Below are 17,060 nucleotides of genomic sequence, written 5' to 3'. Positions count from 1 at the left end.
TGATGAGCATGATTGATGTGCTGTTTTATTCTGTCAAGCATTTGGTACATCGTCAGGCAGAATCCAAGCTAAGCCACACAGGCCGCAGACAGCACGATGAGCAGAAGCGCAGGCCTAGCACAGGGGCTGCGGTGTGGGCCTAACTGTGGCTCTGTGCACTGACACCAAGTCGGGTGGTTTCACTAGCAGGGGTTGAACCAGTGAAGTGTTTAAACATCTGTGGAAGGCTTTTTAGATATGGAATTAAATATGTATATGCACACAGTCTATATGTCTTGGCTTTCTTTATCCTTCTCAATGGTATCTTCTGGCTGGTTTCAAGTGTTGTTTTCATCCAGCATTTTTTTTCTCGCCTGGCTGATCACATCTTGTCTTGCAGAAGTCATGCAGAGCGGTTGGTTCTGCACATGGAACACGCAGAAGGCTGGGGAGACCAAACTGAACAGAAAGGCCAAGACATCACAATATGGTCCTTTAGACCCTCCCAGGTCTGGATGTTTTCAGGGGGTGGCTGTTGGCAGACATCCTGCCTAGTGTATGAATGTCTGGCATGTTCTTCAAAGTTTGTGGATAAAGTACAAAGTTTTGAGAGCAACTTTCCTGCCTTCCCTTTCAAAGGAGTCCTCCAGCCACTCATTCCTTGCTCAGAAGTGTTCATTTAGTGTTCAAAAAGCTGCTGATAAGAACAGCCCATCCTGCTGTTTAATACAGTTTATTTTTTTTAGGGTTTCTGTTTGATTACTTTTTAGTCCATGCATCTCTCCTTTATTGAATGTGCTTGTTGTTATAGCAGTGAGCTTGTTTACAAGGGCTAATTTATTTTTTAAATAAATGACTAAAGCAGTCACATTTCATATTAGACCTGTAAGTCCTCAACTATAATGGGGGAGAAGATGTAAAAAAAAGAAATGGAAAATAAAACAATGATAAAACTTGGGGGAATTTCTTAATTTCTTTCCTTTAAGCTCAGTAAAGGCTTTTTAAAAGGATTTGGGTATGTTTGGTAATTCCTCATTTATTTTTCGTTTTGACAAGGGGAAAACAAGATTGAAAATTCTAAGTAAAAAATTAAATGTCCTGAAAAAATGTTTTTAGGAATTACAGGGAAAAATACGGAAAGAAATCAAAGCATTCTTTTTTAAACATTTACATGAATGTTTAAACCACTCCCTCTAGATTCATTGCTAGTGCTTGTAAGGTTTTGAGTTAGATGGATACTTAATTACAGTGTTTTTTCCTGCTCTTTCTCCTATACTCTGTGCTACACTTATGTCATGATTTAATATCTTGATGATGGCTTGAAAGTGTTCTGAAAGACTTTAAAAGTTACTGCCTTCTAAATTATAATTTTAGAACTTGTTGGTTTGAGGTTTGTAAAATGAGTCATGCTGCTTAAAAAAGCTGAAGTCAGAATTGCTTCATTTTTGTTCTTTTTTGTAATTATCTAGATATTCTGCTTCTAGGACTTTTTTTTTTTTTTTTTAATCCAAATGTTTTTCGCAGGGTCATGAAACGGATGGAAGCATTTAAATTGAACTTTTCCAGTTCAACCCTGTATCATTGTGGAAAACATTTTCTTGTTTTGTTCCCAGCAAGAGTCTGATGACAACTCCGAGTACAGAAATTTCCATATTGCTGTTGAGGACCAGTCCCAAATCCCATACTGGAATAGGGCAAATTCTTCAGTGACAGCTCTATAGGCAGTCATTCGCTTGGATGTTAAATTGTACATTTAGCTGAATAGCCCAGTGTGAATACAGAGTGAGATCCGCAAATTGTATTTGAATGCCAGGTCTCCCATGATGTGAGCACAAGGGATCTGGCCTTCTTCCACATGCAAGGAAGGGGAAGTATTTTGGCAGCCTCTAGGACAAGTGCCACCTTGACAGGACCACTTGTATCGTGGTGGGTTACTTTTTACATAGGTGTCTTAGGTGAGTACTGAGATACACCAAGAAAAAACATGTATATTTTTAAAAGACAGGGAGTGTGGACCAGAGGCTGAGAGAGAAATCCCATAGTTTTGGGTGGCTAGCCCCATTATTTCAATTAGTGGTTTAAAAAAATAAAAATAAAAAATCCCCAGATAAAGGTCCTGCAAAACTTCCTGGAAATCTTCAGTGAACCAGCTTGTGCTGGTTGTGTATCCCGAAAGAGGAAGCGGTAGGTTGCAGCCTTGCTGTTGAGATTACTTCAGACCTCAGACAGACTCGTAATATTGGATTTTGTTTGCCAGAAGAAAGTGCGCTAAATAGGTTGGTGTGAGCAGGCAAGGTTCACACCGCAGGGAATGATTTCTGCCCGCTGTGCGGTTCAATCGTCTGTTGTGTGATGGGGTTATTTGTAATCTCCTGTGGTCTGCTACATCCCATCCTGCCTCTGCTTCTGCATCTGATCTCATCGGAGACCAAGTGATGGCCTCTTCCTTCTGGGCACCGACAACCACAGACCCAGGCCCATCACATCCAGGTTGGGTGATCCAGGCCCCCTGGCAGCTCATAGCTCCTGCTGTGTTCAGGAAGAAGACAAACGGGATATTAAGCTGGAAAGCACATTCTGGTGCTGCTGTTGCATCCTGTGGTTGATTTATGTGGGCTTGCCCTGGTAGCACATATGGGCACTGCAGTGGATTTGGCTGCCTCAATTTTTTGAGTTCTTTGTTCTGGGAAGACACTGCCTGTCCTCAGCACCGGTTTCTGTACTGTGCTGCGTTGTCTCACAGTGCAGTCATTGCTGCCAGAGGTTATGAATAAAATTACCAGGAGAAATGTTGTATCATGTGCTGTTCATTATTTTCATTAATTATTGCTGGTGTCAAAGGCAAAGGTCTCTCTAGTCTGTTACCTCCTTTCTTTCAAGTCAGTGTTTTGCTAATTGTCCTGATATAATCAAGGAAGAAATGTCATTAGCGGTTTCTTGTTTATTTGTTTTTTGTTGTTGTTGTTTTTGTTGCTTTAAAGATCCTATTAATAGTGTTATCTTTAGTTGTTATATTAATAGAGCTCAGTTCAATTACTATAGCTTGATTTAAAAGGAAAAACCTTAACCTGGTATGTTATGGCACCCTTACATCCATTTAATTTTCTTGATAGAAAAGTATCTTTTTCTCAAACTTGTGCTTTGCTAGTAAGACAGTCTAATTTCAGCTTAGGTATAAATCATATGAAGCTTTAGTAAAAATTTCTGTCCCTGTGTAAGAATTCAGATTAATGGTTGTTGGTGTTGTTTTGTTTTTTGTTTTTTGTTTTTTTTTTTCAAGATTAAGGCCATATATCATCCTGTTTACTGTGTGCTGAAATATTGTACTAGCACTGTACGGTGTTGTAAGAGACAGATATGAGAAACTATGTATTGGTATGTTATGGTCTTTAATTACTAATTTGAATTGCTTGATAGAAGGTAAACTCGCTGGTGAATAATGGAAAGGAATCTTCAATTGCTGTAAATGACATCTGTATGCACTCTTAGTATACAAATTAATTAAACTACAGTTTCCACCTTTGTAGAAATAGCATGTTTTAGAACACATTGAGAATTATGTGACAATCGCTAATGTTTCTGCTGGTACAGTATCGGCACAAAATACTGAGTACTACATGAAGGAAAATCCCCAGATGTGTAGTTTTGTTTCGTTTCTCATTTAAGTAGGGCAGTAACTTCCAGGGGTAAATAATGAAAGCATGCAACTATCTGGCAGTATTCTGGAAAGGTATTTTCATTACTCTGTTTTAAACAGAGACCAGAATAATCCAGAACAGAAAATGAGAATTTCTATGTTTCTTCCCCCTCAGCTTTCCCAGCTCCATTTCCCCTTTCCTGAGCAGAAAGCTACAGGTGTGGTTTTCACAAAGCTTTGTAAAGACTACATTAAATAAAAAACACTTTTATTTTTCTTACTGTCATTCAACATGAAATGAACCTGTTGTCTTGATCAGTCTCCAACTGGGCAATTATCCAGTGTTTTTTTTTAAATAAGTCATGGTTGATTCCACCCACAGTAGTGATCATAGTAGTGACATAGACTAAACCAAGGCTGAATTCTTTAGTTTTACGTCTTTATGGGTGGGATGAAGCAGCCTGAAAAAACACCAGTCCTGTACATGAGACTTACCATGTCTTTACTGTCAGGAAAAGAACAAAATTTCTGTTGAGTTTACTCTACTTTATCAGCAGGCTAAAAAAATACATGGCTCCTAAATAGATGTTAAATCCCAAATGCCACTAAGATTTGGCCAGCTAGATTAAGTAGAAGGATTGCCTTTGTAGTTGGTAATACCTGGTGGATAACGTTTAAGGCATGCAGTGTTAAGATATTTCTACAGAGAGGAGTTTTAGATCTTACTGTAGTCAGTATCCAAGTGATGCATGTCTGAATGTTACCACCCATGGTTTCCACATTTCTCCTGATAAAGCGTATAAAATTAAACAGAACTGCTGCTTGGCTTCTGCTGAAAGTTTGTTTCTGTGTATTTGTCAAACATGCCATGTATAACTTATGATTTAGTTCAAGGTGCCTGCAGCAGTTACTGCTTGCTTCTGAAGGCTGTCTGCACTGAAAAAATGTAAGTTAATTCAAAATTAATTGCTTAACATTTAAATTGATTAAAGCCTGAAATATTTCTCTGAGGGCATAGCTATGACATTTTGGCAAAATCCAAAGGAAGGGGCAAGTCAAATGGCTAGGTATGCAGCGTGTTTGACCTGCATCCAAATACAGCCATTTGTAACAATGTTTTTAGCACGTTCTGTGAGTGCACGAGTTCCTCCGGTCATTGCTGACTTGGCCCTTTGAAAACCTCTCTCTGTTTCAGTATATGAAGGGGCAGTAATATCCAATAATCAGTACTAAATCATCAACCAGCACTGCAGTTCTCCAGCAATGTGGCTTATGTTTGTATGTGGTAGCACAACGGGAGAGGTTCCCCAAATCCCATCCACACTGTCTGCCCTCTGATTGCCCAATAGTCTCCTCCTTCCCTCAGATTCAGTGTAAATCATCTGAGGATGTGTGTTTTCTGAAGCCTTATTTTAATAAATAATACTTTTAAAGGAATGAGTTTTCTTGCCTGAAAATAGGTTAGTTTGTTTAAAGTCTTATTTGTGATTGTAAATAGCATATGTGATTTTTGCGAGCAATTTGTGTCCTAAGTATAAAAGCTTTTGACAGAACCTGATTAACTGCTTTTCAGAAATGCAGTTACAAGTGGATGGTCGAATGGCTAAGAAATGACTGTGAATATTGGTATCTGGACTGTGAAGTTCATTTTTTCTTGAACTAGGGGACCCAAACCATTTACAATTTGTGCAGCAAGGCTGTCTCATCTTTGTGTTGTGTCATGCGAGGTAGATCTTGTTTTACTAGATGTGGCAAACTTACCTGGTAATAATTAAACTCTGGCTCTGTCAGACAACTTGAGTTCTGCTCAAAGGCACAGAAGCGAGCAGTTTATAATCTGCAGGAATGATGTAAAAGAACTTCTTTAATGCCTTAGTCATTCTTCTGACTCCATTGAACTTCAAAGGTAGCTTTGTGTGCAGGCTGTGAAACGCTTGGCCCAGTACCAGCCATAACAAATACAAAATGATGTTAGTATATTCACTGCAGACTTTTGCCAAGTTCTATCAAAACACAGGGGTAACTTTCTGTACAGGCTTCATAACCACTTTCAGGGACTTCCCTGGACATTATCAAATCAGTGTTACTGGGATGTTATTACAAACAGAGTACAGCCAAAAGCTGCTTCACAGCCTGTGACTCAATGTGAAGGGTCCACACACTAAAATCTGAGCATTTAGGATATGGCAATACAGAAGGCTAAACGAGGGCTGTCCTAGGTAGTGTCCTGCTGAGTATTTTGTTAGTGTTGGTCGTGAGGCCTATGTTATTCAATATAAAAGAGGGAGAGAGAGGTTGTAATTACTGAATGAGTTGTACATTCAGTGTATATGTTTCTCAGAATTTGGTAAGAAAAGTGAAAAAGTAATTTCATGTTACCAACAGTGAAGTATCCTTATTTCTGCGGCCAACTGGGAAGCAGAAAGCAGCCATATAAGGGCTGAAATTCTCTGAAGAATGTGCAATAAATAGGCAGCTGAGAAGAACACTCCACAGGGTCTCATAAGCACAGCACTTCAAGAGGGAGAGGGATCTATTTCCAGCTTAAGGAATAGTTAGCACCACAGGACTTGTTTATTTAGTGTGGGGAAAAGACAAAAAGTTCTTAAAATAATAAATTCTCTCTTTGTAAAACAGCATAGCAGTAAAATTTTGTTCATGGACTAGAGACATCATATTGGGGACTGGTGTTTCTTTGGGTACAGTTTGGTTTGGGGAATAGGGTTGACTGGTTTTGCTTTTGGACACCCTTGTGCGTGCTGACCCAGGTGTGTGGAGCACTCGGAGGCCCAGCAGAAGCACGTGCCAACCCCTAGCTTGGCCTGTGGAGGTAGGCAGAGGTGGGCCCCACGCCACTGACATCTTTTGAGAACACATCTGCCTGGTGACTGCTTGGTGGACAAGGGGAGCCATGCCGTGCCGTAGGGGGCTTTGAGGCACAGAGCTCTTCGGAACAGTTCTTCAGGCCTTAGAGCTCGGCTGCAAAAGTGCAGGTTGCACATTTGGCTCCCTTTTCATGGCCATGAAAATCCATGTCTTTATGAGACAACACATACAACCCTTGTGCTCTGAAACCTCCAAAGTGAATGTCCTGGCCATGCTCAAGATGTGTTTTGTTAGCAACAGCTGGAAGGAAAGACAGCAGCCTGAGTAGAGCAAGTGCAGTCCCCAACAACTTCGGGTATTGACATATGGAAGGTGTGCAGCAGTAGCCCAGCTGAGAGTTGCTAGTCTTGGTGTTGAGAGTTGTCCAATTCCCAGTCTTGAGAATGCTATAAAATTTGGAAGAAGGCCAGATTTTTCCAGTGTACGTGTTGTCAGACACTTTCAGATTGGACGCAAGTGCTTTGAAGAACTCCAATGTCCTTGAGAGCATTTCAGGCAAAGGGAAGGGAGCTGAAGCCCTTTGTACTTGCTTGCCTTGTGTGTCCTGTGTGGCCATCGTGAATAGGCCATCAACCCTCTTTGTCAGGGTCTCTCTGAGGACAATCAAGGTTTCTATTCCTGTCACATTCTAGAAGCAGTACCGAAAGAGGTAACGAATGTTGAGAGGGAATTTTCATTTTCATAGGGCTTGGATAGGCTTAAACCAGCCCTGATGACTTCCTGTTGTAATAGTTCCGATTGCTAAAAGAACTACTTATATTTACCCCACTGCATCTGTGGTAATTGTTGTGAGTGGGTGGAGAGTAAGGGCATCTAAGAGAAAGTAAACAAATTGATATGCTTTCAAAATGTTCTCTGTACATTTTTTTTTTTAATTATTTAGACAAAAGTAGTCAAAGGTGTTTCAACAGGAATGTCTGTGTTAATAACTTTTAATTTATTTTTCAAATCTAGATCATCGACAGGGAGATCAATCCCTTTGTGGACAAATGGGAAGAAGAAGGACAGTTCCCAGCACACAAAGTGTTTAAAACCCTGGGACAGGCTGGATTCCTTGGTGTGGATAAGCCAACAGGTAGGAGAGTGTACAGCTCCTGAGTATTGATGAAGACAACGATAGACTCATTCACCATCTCAGATAGCTTTTGTCCCAGAATGCAAAATTTACTTTTATTCTCAAGTCACAGGAATGCTGCTTACCAGCTACGCAGATACAGAAAATGATGTTGCTAAGTGCTCAAGTTGATATTCTCCTAAATATAAGTGTTTAAAAAATGAGTAATTGTTATTTTAAAGCCAGTGAAATAAATGTCACTTCAATTCTCAACGTACAAGCTGTCTAGTGACTTTACTTTCTTCTGGATCAGAATACATGGAATAATCTCAATCTTCATGAAACAAATCAGTCTGAGTGCATTGGAAGTGCTGTAAGATTTGGCCTATTACATAAATTTTACTTGTAACATCTACATCATTGTAATGTTTTATGTCTCACCATGAAGATGAGGTTTGTTTGGGTTTTAGACTACTGTATCCTAAACTGTCCTTGAAGTGCACTATTCCAGACAGCAGCATGTACAGAACAAGAAGCTGATGATAACCTGTCAAAGAACAAGGTTCACATTGCTGTTCCTATAATTGTGACAAAAAAGTCAAGAAGTCCAGAGGCATTGTAGCTATTTCAACTCCTCAGCTAAAATACATGTTGCAAGGTTGCAAGTTTTTTCATTTGCAAGCAATGCAATGTATATTTTTTTCAAGTGCTACTGATAAATGTTCCTGTCAGAATTCTCTGTTCCCCCCCTCCCTTTTTTTTTTTTTTATTAATGGTTTAAAAGTCTAAAACAAAAACAAGTTTGCATCCTGAAGTGGCAATGTTTGAACAGTTAACTGCAAATAATCATGGAATGGCTTGGGTTGGAAGGGTCCTTAAAGACCATCTAGTTCCAACCCCCCTGCAGGGATGTCAGCCACTAGATCAGGTTGGCCAAGGCCCCGTCCATCCTGGCCTTGATCATCTATACAGAGCAGCTCACACAACCTTAGCTATGCCACACCACATCATTATGTTGCTAAGGGACAGGGTTTGAACTGTGGAACATATTATGCCTTTTTACCAGTTACTTTCAGAGGAAATTTTTCTTCTTGAAATGAACTTTCATATTTTTATATGTTCCAACTTGGAAGATTTTTCTCTAGCTGTTCAGCTGCTGGAGCTCACAGAACTGGTTAGCTGTGATTGTCTGACAAATCCAATTAGGTCTGAGCTGGTACTTCTTTACAAAAATGCTGACAGTTTGAGATTACATTTAAGATTTATTTAAAGGACAAATAGGATTATTGGAGGAAGGAGAAAAATAACACCTCCACCTTCCGCTATAATTGTTTTGATAGGCAGATCTGAAATATCTCAGTGGGGTCTGCTTCAGACTGCTAATATCCATGTCGATTGCAATAGTGCTGCCTTGCACTGCTGACAGATTGTAGCTCTGTCTTTGTTCTTATATGCATCTCAGGACGTGCACAGGTCTCCTCTGGGGTAAGGAACCTCAACTGCCAGGCATGCTGTGCATAAAACATTGTAGAGGTAGGAACTTTGTATAATACTCACAAAATAGCTAGAACAAGAATAAATTTAATAAAATCTAGTGAAGAAGGGGCGTGCAAATGCGGAGATGGGCACAGAAGGCTGACTGCACTGACTACACTTGTTATACTTGTGGTTAGGAATATTTTATCCTTGGTTTTGACAGTAGGTGTTAATTGAATTTATTGGGTCTCTGCAGCTGCATTTTAACAAAACTTTTGAAAAAACGGATACATTTCTCAGCGACATTTGGTCCATCTCAGTTCATCTTCTGGAGCAAGATACTGTTATGTACAAAAAATGTTATGTACAAAATCAGCTCCTGTGAGTTGCTGCCTTTGCAGTGTTCAGCTGTGCAACAGGATGACCCCAGATCCAGCTTTGCTCTGTAATAGTACAATAACATCGGGCACATCCTGAAAGTCCTGAAACTCTTCGGAAGATAAGTGAAACAGTCAGATGGGTAACCACACAGTCTCAATGTGACTTACTTCAGCAAAGCATGAAATTCTTCATCGTTTTTTGAAGTGCTTATGCTTGCCGTATGACTGGTGTGTACTAGTAGCAGTAATTTAAAAAGGGAAAAAAAGAAAAAAGTGAGAAAAAGATCTTTTATACCCTGCCCAGCCATTTCTGTCATTTAAGAGATCTTAAGAGATCTGAGGAAGCAAAGAGTAGCTGAGAGTTTGGGTGGGATGTCAGGTGAGGTCTGGAGAAGGGGGATTAATTGGTTGGAGGAGAGCATTTGAGCCATGTGAGTAACAACCTGCCCTGCTTTCCCTTTCCAGCACAACCAAAATTACCATTTTCCTGCTGCATCCCTCCAAACCCTGATCACAATGCACTGGCGAAGAAGGCTGACTTTTTCAAATGAATAAATTTAGCAGCAGCTGCACTTTTGAAATAACATTTTTTCTGAATTTATTTCCCAAGGTTCTTCTGTCAAGTAAATTTTTTATTTTTTTCTGTAGAGCGAATTTTGAAGCTTTCTGATTGGGCAGGAACGGTTCACAAACTTGTTTTGCTTAGATAGAAGGAAACATCTGCGGGACTTCCGGATTGCTGAAACTGGACTGGTTCCTGTGTAAACACCATTCCATTCGCGAACAATGAGCTGCTGAGCGGGAGGCAGGTTTTTAAAAGAACATGCCTTACATGTGTCCCTTATCGTTGGAAACTTTCTCTGTGTGGAGAACTGATTTGGGGCATGGTTTGCATTGCAAGGGCTGCATCAGTTCCCACCAGATGCGGTTGTGGGCTACAAATTTGTCAGTGTTTTTCCTGTATGCCTCTTCACAGTTGTTAATGCTTGGAGTAATATTTGCTGTAGTACAATAGTTCAAGATGTTAGTTGCAGGGGTTATGTAAACACCAGGCAAGGCCAAACTGTACATATATAATTGGAGAGCCCTGAGGATGAACAGTGCATTTAACTTTCTGTCTGGTCAGTCCTCTGCCAGAGGAAGATTATTTTCTTTGAATCATTTCTCTGCTCCGCTATTATTTACATGACTCAAAAATAGGGCATACACCTTTTCTTTTTCCCTTGGAAAATGTGTGTTATTCTGCTACATTAGGAAATTCTTCCTACTTGTGAAATAAATGGCAAAAAACTGAATGTTATTTATTAATAAAAAGTGTCTTTTTCGTCTATGCAAAAATCATTTTACAGAATTGCTCAGTTCAGCCTGAAGCATTTAGTTTGAGGGGGAAAAAAAAACACCATCTCCAAATACTTTTTACTGTTCATTTATGCTTACTGTGTGTTTCTCCTCAAGTTATAAAGTGTCTGGGCTGTCGAGGTACTGACAGTCCCAAAACTCAAGACAGAAAATATTAGGGTAAGGAGCAAAAATATTTTAAACAGTCTTGGTAATTGGCCATTGGTGACTGTGCTAAGGGAAGCGGGCAAGACATATTTTTGGAGTATTTTGTGTGCAGATCAGATGAAATGTAAAAGCTGAAAACATCCACACAGTCCTTTGTAATCTTATGGTTTATGAATCAACGCCTTGGCTGTTACTAAATTTTAGGATGCGTTGCCAAAGACGGGCTCAAAATTTGCTGTTATGTGCTTGCATAACTCTACATGTCCATGCAGATGACTGAAAGTTTTTTTTTTATCAGCTGATGCAAAAGTGCAGGAATCCTCTTATGGAGGCTCAGGGAAAGCAAAGAGGAAGGAGAAAGGTTTGCAACAGGGCAGTGTCCTTCTGTCCTGCTTCTACATACAACATCACATTGAGATGTGAGCAATCATGATGGCTGCTGTGGGTATTTCACCAGCAGTCCTGTAGGAATATTGAGTAGAATGTGTTTGTATGCACAAATGATTATGACAGTACGTCCAAATAGTAGTTTTCATTTATTCCTGTCAAACAATTAGCAGTGCCCTTGCAGAAATGCATTCTTAAACATATCAGGAAAATCAGGAGAGAACGGTGTAAGACTTCACACAGAATGGAAAGTAGAGTTTTACACTGTCTCTTCTTCATGCTGCTGGGATATATGCCAGATCTGGGACTGGATAAAGCAATAAGCAGTATGTTCTTTTCACCTGAGACGGATAAGAATCTGATGGAACAAACCACATTTCGAATGACTGATTGCTTTGCAGTTGGAAAATGATGCAATGTCTTGCTGTACGAAAGCCTGTTTATTGCACGTTTGTGTGTTAAATGGAGGAAATATAGATCTGCGCTATCCTCTGAATTTAATTCTGTTCTTTTCTTCACAAGTTTACATTTCTCTTGTAAGAGGAGACTTTACGAGAGTTTGGTAGTGGAAAGTCACCTTCAAAGCACGTGGGGGAGTTCACTCTCTCTTTCTCCTGCCTGTAACACTAAGCCTTATTATTTGGAATTAGCAAAAGAAGGACCTTGGAGGAACAGTGAATTCTGTCACTGGAAAGGGATTTAGCAGTTCTGATTAAATGGGGTTTTATGATTTCACAGAGAGTAAATGTAAGAAACTTCTGAGGTGTATCGATGGATAGAAGCTAAAAGGGGACAGAGATGCCAGAAGAGAAGTCTTTGCCTGCCCCCCTGCAAATTCTGTGTGTCAGGAGTGGAGCAGCTACAGTGCTTGTGGGTTTCTGCATAGCCAGCTGAACTCACTAATCTTTTTCGTACCTACAAACAAACGCAACTGGATGTTAATAATAGTCGTGCTGTGGAGGTTTGGGAGCGTGAGGGCATTGTGCTACGTGTTAAGATGCCCGTGAACCGGTAAATGAGAGCTCTGAAATACTTATCAGTTACAAGGTACACCTGTTTTGCAATCAGAAAAGAGCCTTGAAATAGCCTTTGAAAAACAATAGTTTAAAATGAGTCACTGCTTTATTTGAATTGAATTGCTGACAAAATTAGTGATGGATGGAAGTGGTGTGGAGACCTTTCAGATAAGTGTAAGAAATCTCAGGTGCTTATCTGGCCTTCCTAATTTTAAGGAAAACATCGTCATATGTATACATACACATTCTACATGGGTGATCCTTTTATTTATTTTCCCTTTCTTGTGAAATGGAAAAGCGTAGGAAAGTGGTAGCAGGGAGACAGTTTGTTTGCTGCACATCATGGACCAGCTCTCTTCCTGGTCAGACAAGGGAATGGGTACCTGAACTCCTTTTTTTTTCTTCTTCTTTTTTTTTTTTTTTCTTTTATCTGTTGTTTTGGTGGTGGTTAGGGGTGCTGATTCTCCACATGATTTGGAAGCCTGAGTGCCTCATTCTTTGTGGCTGGTTAGGGAGTACACCAGGACCTCTGGGAATAGCTTGTTCAGCTATTAAGAGCAGTTTTGCAGAAACACCCAGCAGAGAACAGATTTACTGAAGGACAGCAAGTCTTTCTGGAAGAGATAATCTTCCTTTAAATGTGTTGTTGATAGAGAGATCAGATTAGTTCCTGGGCTTCTACTTTTGTACTTGAGATAAAGCAAATCCTCACACTTGTGGCTTGAATGCAGGACAAAGCAGTACCTTGTCCAATTCGGGTACGAATGTGTCAGTGCTTTAGGGGCAGGCTAGGATTTTTTGATTTTTTGCAATCTGGTATGTGTACCCAGGTGGTTACAGGCTTTGTCAAAATGGTATCGGGGGGACACAGAAAATGTCTCTCTCCTGGAAGAAGCTAGAAGTGTCTAACTGTGATCAAATGCTCAGCTATGCCCCTGCAATTAAGTGCTTGAACTCTCAGTGCTCCATTCCCCCATGGCAAGCCAGATTTGCTTCTGGGTCTCACAGGCTTCACACAAGCTGACAGATCCCCGTGGTGTCTGGAAGCTGACTCACAGCACTTAGTCTCCATTTGTATGAGAAGCAGTGAGAAGCAACCCTCCCTGTGGGTACGGTTCTCCACCTCCCAGCCGAGAAGGGGCCATCAGCACGCAGCCCGTGCTCTGCATAACGTGCCGGGCTGTGCTCCAGGGTGTGCCAGGCTGTACCTGCGGCAGAATCCGTCCTTCTCCCTTCTAATTAACTTTACATTAAGTGTGCACCAGCCCGAGTGCATTGTATGAAAATGAGGCTTGTTAATGAGGTTTCACGGTTGCATGGAACTATAAATACTAAAATACCAAGTATGTGTATTTGGGGGAGTGTGGTCCAGAAACACAGACTTAAAAGCTAAAGCTGTGACATTGTTGGAAGGTCACAATGAAAAGGAAGTGGGAACCTTGATTTCCAGCATCTATGAAGAATTTATTTCCAGAAGCTGTGGTCTTACTTACTACCTAACAGGTTTTGCCCTTTTTTTACATGCTGATGTTTCACACTTCAGCAGAGAGGATTCTTCTCTATCTAAGTCTCTACTCCCTAATGCAAAAGTTGTAGCAATAACAGTTTTCTTATTTCAATGAAGAAGCAAGAAGAAAACCTGTGTACTGCTCCATGGTCTAGGTGATGAATCAGGAACCCAGTCTAACCTGTGGAACATAATTAATTGGACTAATTGGCACTGAATGGAACCAAAAGCCAGATGGCATTTCTCAGCCTAGCATCACAACAAAACAGTGGAAGAAGCAATTGAGATTTCTGGTAGTAACTTGTGATCGTTTATTTGGAGATGTGCCTGTTTCAGAAGCTGTGGACCAAACACACTCTAGATTATGTTCAACACTTCAGTTAAATTTTGTAACTTTGTTATCTTTGTGAGCTATTTCCTCCTGTTGCTGTGCTTCTCAAGGCCTCTGTATATAACTTTGGTTTGAATTTGTAGAGTTCTGTAGAGAATTGCTGGGCTGGGTGTTTTTGAGCAGGCAGGCAAATCTGCTAAAAATCTGTTGTTCTTGATTTTATGATTGTGAATAGCAAAAGAGTGTACATCAGGGAGAGAAGCTGAATAGATTAAAGACATATGAAATACTACAAAATCTGAAAAGAATATAAGGATTGAGACAATATCAACTAAGAGATGCTGTTTGGGAGTTTCCATTAAAATAATTAAGTTTATCCTTGTATTTCTGTGGATCAAATGGTAAGACTGTCATTTGACAAAGCTTGGGCCAATGAATGTGCTTACATTAAAATAATATTCATCTTGGAAGTTTCTTTAATTTACATGTAACTGTCTTTTCCCCGTCTCAGAAGTTTGACACTAGATTCTTGGCATCTGTCATGTGCCGAGATGGAATAACCAGAATGCTTTCTGAAAGGTTTGAATATACCCTTAATGCATCAAGACACATCACTACACTGAGTGGGGAAAATTATCATTGTGAAATGTAGGCTTGATGCACTTTTATCCACTTGCTTTTGCATTATTAACTGCTGGAAGCAAAGGTTAGTTTCTTTCCTGGGACTGAAAGGGGGGAAAATATTGTGAATATGTTGAATGAAGTCATTCGGAGGTTGACACAGAAAATCTCTGAAGAACTGTTGACTTGTCAACGCTTTCAGATCCCATAGGTCAATAAACAGATGACAAACTTTGAATGACAGCTGGCTTGAGAACATTAACAAGACTGTGGAAAGATTGTATTGTTCTGAGGTAGGTGCTTTTTACGCTCAGTGTTTGAGCAAGATAAGTTGGTGTCCAGCCTGCACAAACCAGAACACGTGTAGCTGAATAGAAGAAAAAATAAGAAAAAAAAAAACCACAACACGTACCACCAACAAAAAGCCCAGATATCTCTTTAGTTCTAGTTCTTCTATTCTGATCTAGTTTTTCTAATCCATAGTGACCCGGGTGATGCAAAATCATCATTACATTATTACAGAGGCATCATTAATTATCTAATCCATGGAGATATTGCATAAGCTCTCAGTCACTCCTGGCATTGGTAAGGAAGTTCAGAGGTCCCCAAGCCAGTAAACTTTCTTTTCCTATAAGTGAAAAACGGGACTTGGCGTTATCTTTCTCCCTTTCTGACAGATGGCTAACATTGCATCCACCTTTGTGAATTTTGTCCTTACCCTTGCAAGACAGCTGTTGGGCTTCCCTGCTGTTTACACTGGACTGCTGGGGACTGCTAATCCTTTTTGACATTCATCCCAGCAAGGAGGATGGACCAAGACGCAGACACAGTCTATCTGAATCTGCGTGTGACTACCAATCTGCATACAGGAGAATTAATGCACATAGCGCTTCATAATGCCGTATGCTACATGGTAATCAAAAGATTTCAGAAAAGGATACTGATACAAAGAATTTATTTCCTTTGTGCTTACTACATGGATAAGGTTAGAGCTGCCTGTTTGCAGCTTCCTAATTTGATGGAATGGAACAAGCAAATTTTGAGGTAAAGATGCAGAGAACTGAGACTGCAGTAGTTTGTAATCATGTGATGTTGTGTGGAATAGATATCACCATTTCACAGTGAACCTGGAAGTTAACCATACCTAGTTATGTGACGTGGGGCTCATGTTTGTTCTGCTGTGAGGTCTGTTTTGATTTCACTGTTTACCCTCATGTAACACTGTTTGGATTTCATTGTTTGCCCTCACGTAGTACTGACAGGCACATCAGAGGGTGCATGATACCCTCTAGCAAGGGAAGTGGGAAATGAAAAATGTTTGTTTGTTTGTTTTTCTGAAGTACTTCTAAAATCTATTACATTGGCCTGAAAAATATTTGTAACCTATGCCCTGGTGTATTAGCACAACCATGCTGAAGTTCTTTTATAAGCTTAGCCTTAATAATACACTGATTTGTAGATTTGTGGCTGGTCCAAAGAACCAATCCATTTAACTTCATATTCTCAACTGATTTATTACATTATAAAAAATATACAAATTGTTTTTGAAGTGGAGATGCATTGGCAATGGGAATGAGTGAAACTTTAAAACTTTAAAACCAGTTCTTTTGACTGGACAGTCTGACCAGTGCAAGACAACTGCTTGGTTCATTTATGGAGAGGCAAGCAGGGATTTCATGCCATTGGAACTTGTGTCTCGTTATCTCCTGTGTGCTTCTCAATTTGAGGATTGTTTGAGTTGATAAATAGGGTGGGGAAACAGCAGGAGGCTCAGGCATGTGTGAGTGAATGCTCTGTTCGGCTATAACCTGTACCTGGTATGGAAAAGTAATACTCCATCCTGAATTGTACTTTGTAGTGACAAGCATGATTGTGTATCTGTTATACAATTGTATTATTTGTTGCGGTAAAGTTTGTTGCATTTTATACATTGATTTTTTTATCTAGAGAGAAGGATATTTTTTGTTGTTTTAAACCCTCTAAAAACTTCAAAGAAAGAAATATTAATTAAGTCAGTTCAGGCAGCTTGGTTTTATCTGGGACTTTCGCTGTTTCATTCAGGGCTATAAACAAAGTGATCAGTGTGGTGTTTTAAGTGCTCAGGAGTGTGTGGGCTTAGTAGTGAGTTCTCACCAGTTCTGATTGACTTTTCTGTCCTACATTATTATTTTTTTAATCATTTTTTATCCTCTCCAGAGGAATTGTGCCACATTATACCTCTGTTGAATGAAGAACGAGATGTAGATGAGCATTCAAAACCACCCAGGTGTGATTGTTGCC

The 17,060-nt window shown here is 40.0% G+C and overlaps 1 protein-coding gene across 1 annotated transcript in view; it reads left to right on the top strand.

Moving 5' to 3' along the window:
- LOC101799835 (probable acyl-CoA dehydrogenase 6) overlaps positions 1-17,060 on the top strand; it is an 86,243-nt gene that overhangs the window by 8,377 nt on the left and 60,806 nt on the right. Inside the window, exon 2 of the mRNA XM_027450794.3 lies at positions 7,457-7,577. Coding sequence (XP_027306595.3) covers positions 7,457-7,577 — 121 coding nt within the window. The remainder of the gene's footprint in view (positions 1-7,456; positions 7,578-17,060) is intronic.

Source organism: Anas platyrhynchos, chromosome 2, assembly GCF_047663525.1.
Source record: "Anas platyrhynchos isolate ZD024472 breed Pekin duck chromosome 2, IASCAAS_PekinDuck_T2T, whole genome shotgun sequence".
Taxonomy (NCBI): domain Eukaryota; kingdom Metazoa; phylum Chordata; class Aves; order Anseriformes; family Anatidae; genus Anas; species Anas platyrhynchos.
The sequence above is the reverse complement of the archived record's forward strand: the minus strand, read 5'-3'. Positions and strand labels throughout refer to the sequence as shown.